We start from the raw sequence: 2227 nt of genomic DNA on the forward strand, positions 1-2227 counted from the left end.
CTCTCCTTACAAAGCAACATAACCTATTTAAATAAGCATGTTCTCATCTCCTTACACATCAACTTAACATAGTAAACTAAACACGCCCCCATCTCTATAAACAGTTACTTATCAACTTATCCTAGTAATATATCATATGTTTTCATTTGCTGACCCAGTTTTTGATGAAATCAAGTTTGTTTGCAACATTAAATATCTTGTTAAAGACAAATTGTCAAAATAGTTGCCACCTTCAATGCTGTTGTCCCCTATCTCAATTTCATGTTTGATTTGTTGTATATCAACAGCATGAAATTAAATAACACAGACAGCCAATTGAATAGACAGACAAACAACTTATACCTTAACTACCAGCTGGCTAATGGAATATTATGGTACTATCAACTTTACTAGAGTAAACTTATTTGTATATGGTTGTATACCTTCAGTTCATACTCTAGAACTTTTGTGCCCATTTCATCTGTTTGTAGACGAAACTCATGTTCTCTCCTCTTCAAGGCATCGTCAAATTCTGAAAGCAAATGATCAAAGATTGAAAAATATGTCAATTTTACAGTTCAGTTTATCTGTGGTCTCAGATTGAGCAAGATTTACAGTTACATTATAATAAACGAATATAATCTTCATTCACCATTTACAATTTATTAAGAAATGTACTTGTATTCCACAGTGTTAATATTTCACAACAGAATGATGCTGTACCTGCACTCAATTCTCTGCGTTGTGTATCCAGTTCTTCCTCAACTTCTGTCAATTTCCTTTGAAGAGTTCTCTTGAAGTTTTCAAATTCTTTCCTTTCCTGTTGCAGCTCAGAATCTTTGGAACTGAAAAAGTTACATGCATACTTTGTATGGAGCCTTACTGAAAGCCAAAAACCCAAAAAGGCTAATAACTGCAATGCTTTTATATTATGATCAATATAAAAGTCTTTATTACATTTAAACATTGTAAAAAAAAATGTCCAGTGTGAAAAATAACACTTTTTCTCAGTAAGTTCATCAAATGGATGTCATAGGATGCATGACTAGCAACATGTTTGTCTTTTCCAAATGTTATAACTAGAATATTCCTTATTTCATGATGAAAACCAGTTACATTTCAATAAGTGGGATGAAGATATCAATTTCATATTTTTCACCTGTGTTATCCACTTGTATTTATCTCTGACATTTGCTTTGTAAAAATCAGCAGGGCAAACTATCAGACTTTACAGTATCCTGTACATACCATCTGTAGGAATCAATTTCTGCCTGTTTCTCTTTCAACCTCTGTTGATAATGAAGCTGGAGTTCTTCCCGTGCTTGGTTCTCTCTGTCACTCCATGTTTTCATGTCGTCTAACTTGATCTTCATCTCACTCATCTCTCCATTCTTTACATTCAGACTGGACTTTAGCTCTGAGCATGGATATAAGATTTAGGACATTCAATAATGATACCCACACATACATCGGAAAGTATTACAGTCCATTAGGAAAAAATGTCTGTATTTCTGCCTCCGTTATTTACAGAACTGACTTGTTAGTGCATACAGTTTAACTAATTTGTTAATTTTAAACAATTGCAAGCAACTATTCTAAAAGTCTGAAACACTGTTTCTATATATAAATATATAAAAGAAAGAAACATTTGATTACCTATACTAAATTTTGAATTAACACAAGAGAAACATATTGTACAGGGAAGTAAGAAATTAAAAAGAATAATATGTAAGAAACAAATGAATCAAAAACATTGTGTTCAAGAGTTATCTAACATCATGGTATAGTAATAATTGTTTTATATAGATATCTTTGTTAGGATATATTTATAATAGTTAACACAGGGATAAGACAGTAAATCGAGGATAATCAATCTAACGTACCACTGAAAGTTAAATCATATGTTTCTAGTTCCTTGTCTCTCTCCTCAAGCACTTTCAGGTTGTATTTGAAATCTTCCTTAAGTTTTGTGAATTTTGCCTTTTCTTCTTGAAGTTGTCTGTCCTTATCTTTGTAAGCTGCTTCTAGGGTTTGCATTCTGATTTAAAAAATCATACGCATATTATATTTTTTCTCTCAGTCAAAATATATGTACCTGTGCATTTGAAATACAAAGTATCAACAAACTCAACTATTCACAAAGCAACCATTTTCATCAGTCAAATTGTGAGGCAGGGTAGTCTTGAGGTAGGATGCCGGGCTCGTGTCACGGCACCGCACTGTAAAACTGTGCTTGTTTCAGTCTACT

At 32.6% G+C, this 2227-nt stretch overlaps 1 protein-coding gene across 1 annotated transcript; it reads right to left on the reverse strand.

Annotated features, from left to right (window-relative positions):
• Positions 1–422: 422 nt before the first annotated feature.
• Positions 423–2018, reverse strand: LOC110444215 (coiled-coil domain-containing protein 57-like; the record flags this gene model as incomplete). Its single annotated transcript, XM_021488615.1, has 4 exons — positions 1863–2018; positions 1228–1396; positions 703–824; positions 423–511 (listed from the first exon to the last, which is right to left on the reverse strand). Coding segments are annotated over exons 1-4 (534 nt in total), but the record flags the coding sequence as incomplete, so codon positions are not given.
• Between the last annotated feature and the right edge of the window lie 209 nt (positions 2019–2227).

The sequence above is a fragment of the Mizuhopecten yessoensis genome, unplaced genomic scaffold (genome assembly GCF_002113885.1).
Source record: "Mizuhopecten yessoensis strain PY_sf001 unplaced genomic scaffold, ASM211388v2 hete_36064450, whole genome shotgun sequence".
In the NCBI taxonomy this organism is placed as follows: domain Eukaryota; kingdom Metazoa; phylum Mollusca; class Bivalvia; order Pectinida; family Pectinidae; genus Mizuhopecten; species Mizuhopecten yessoensis.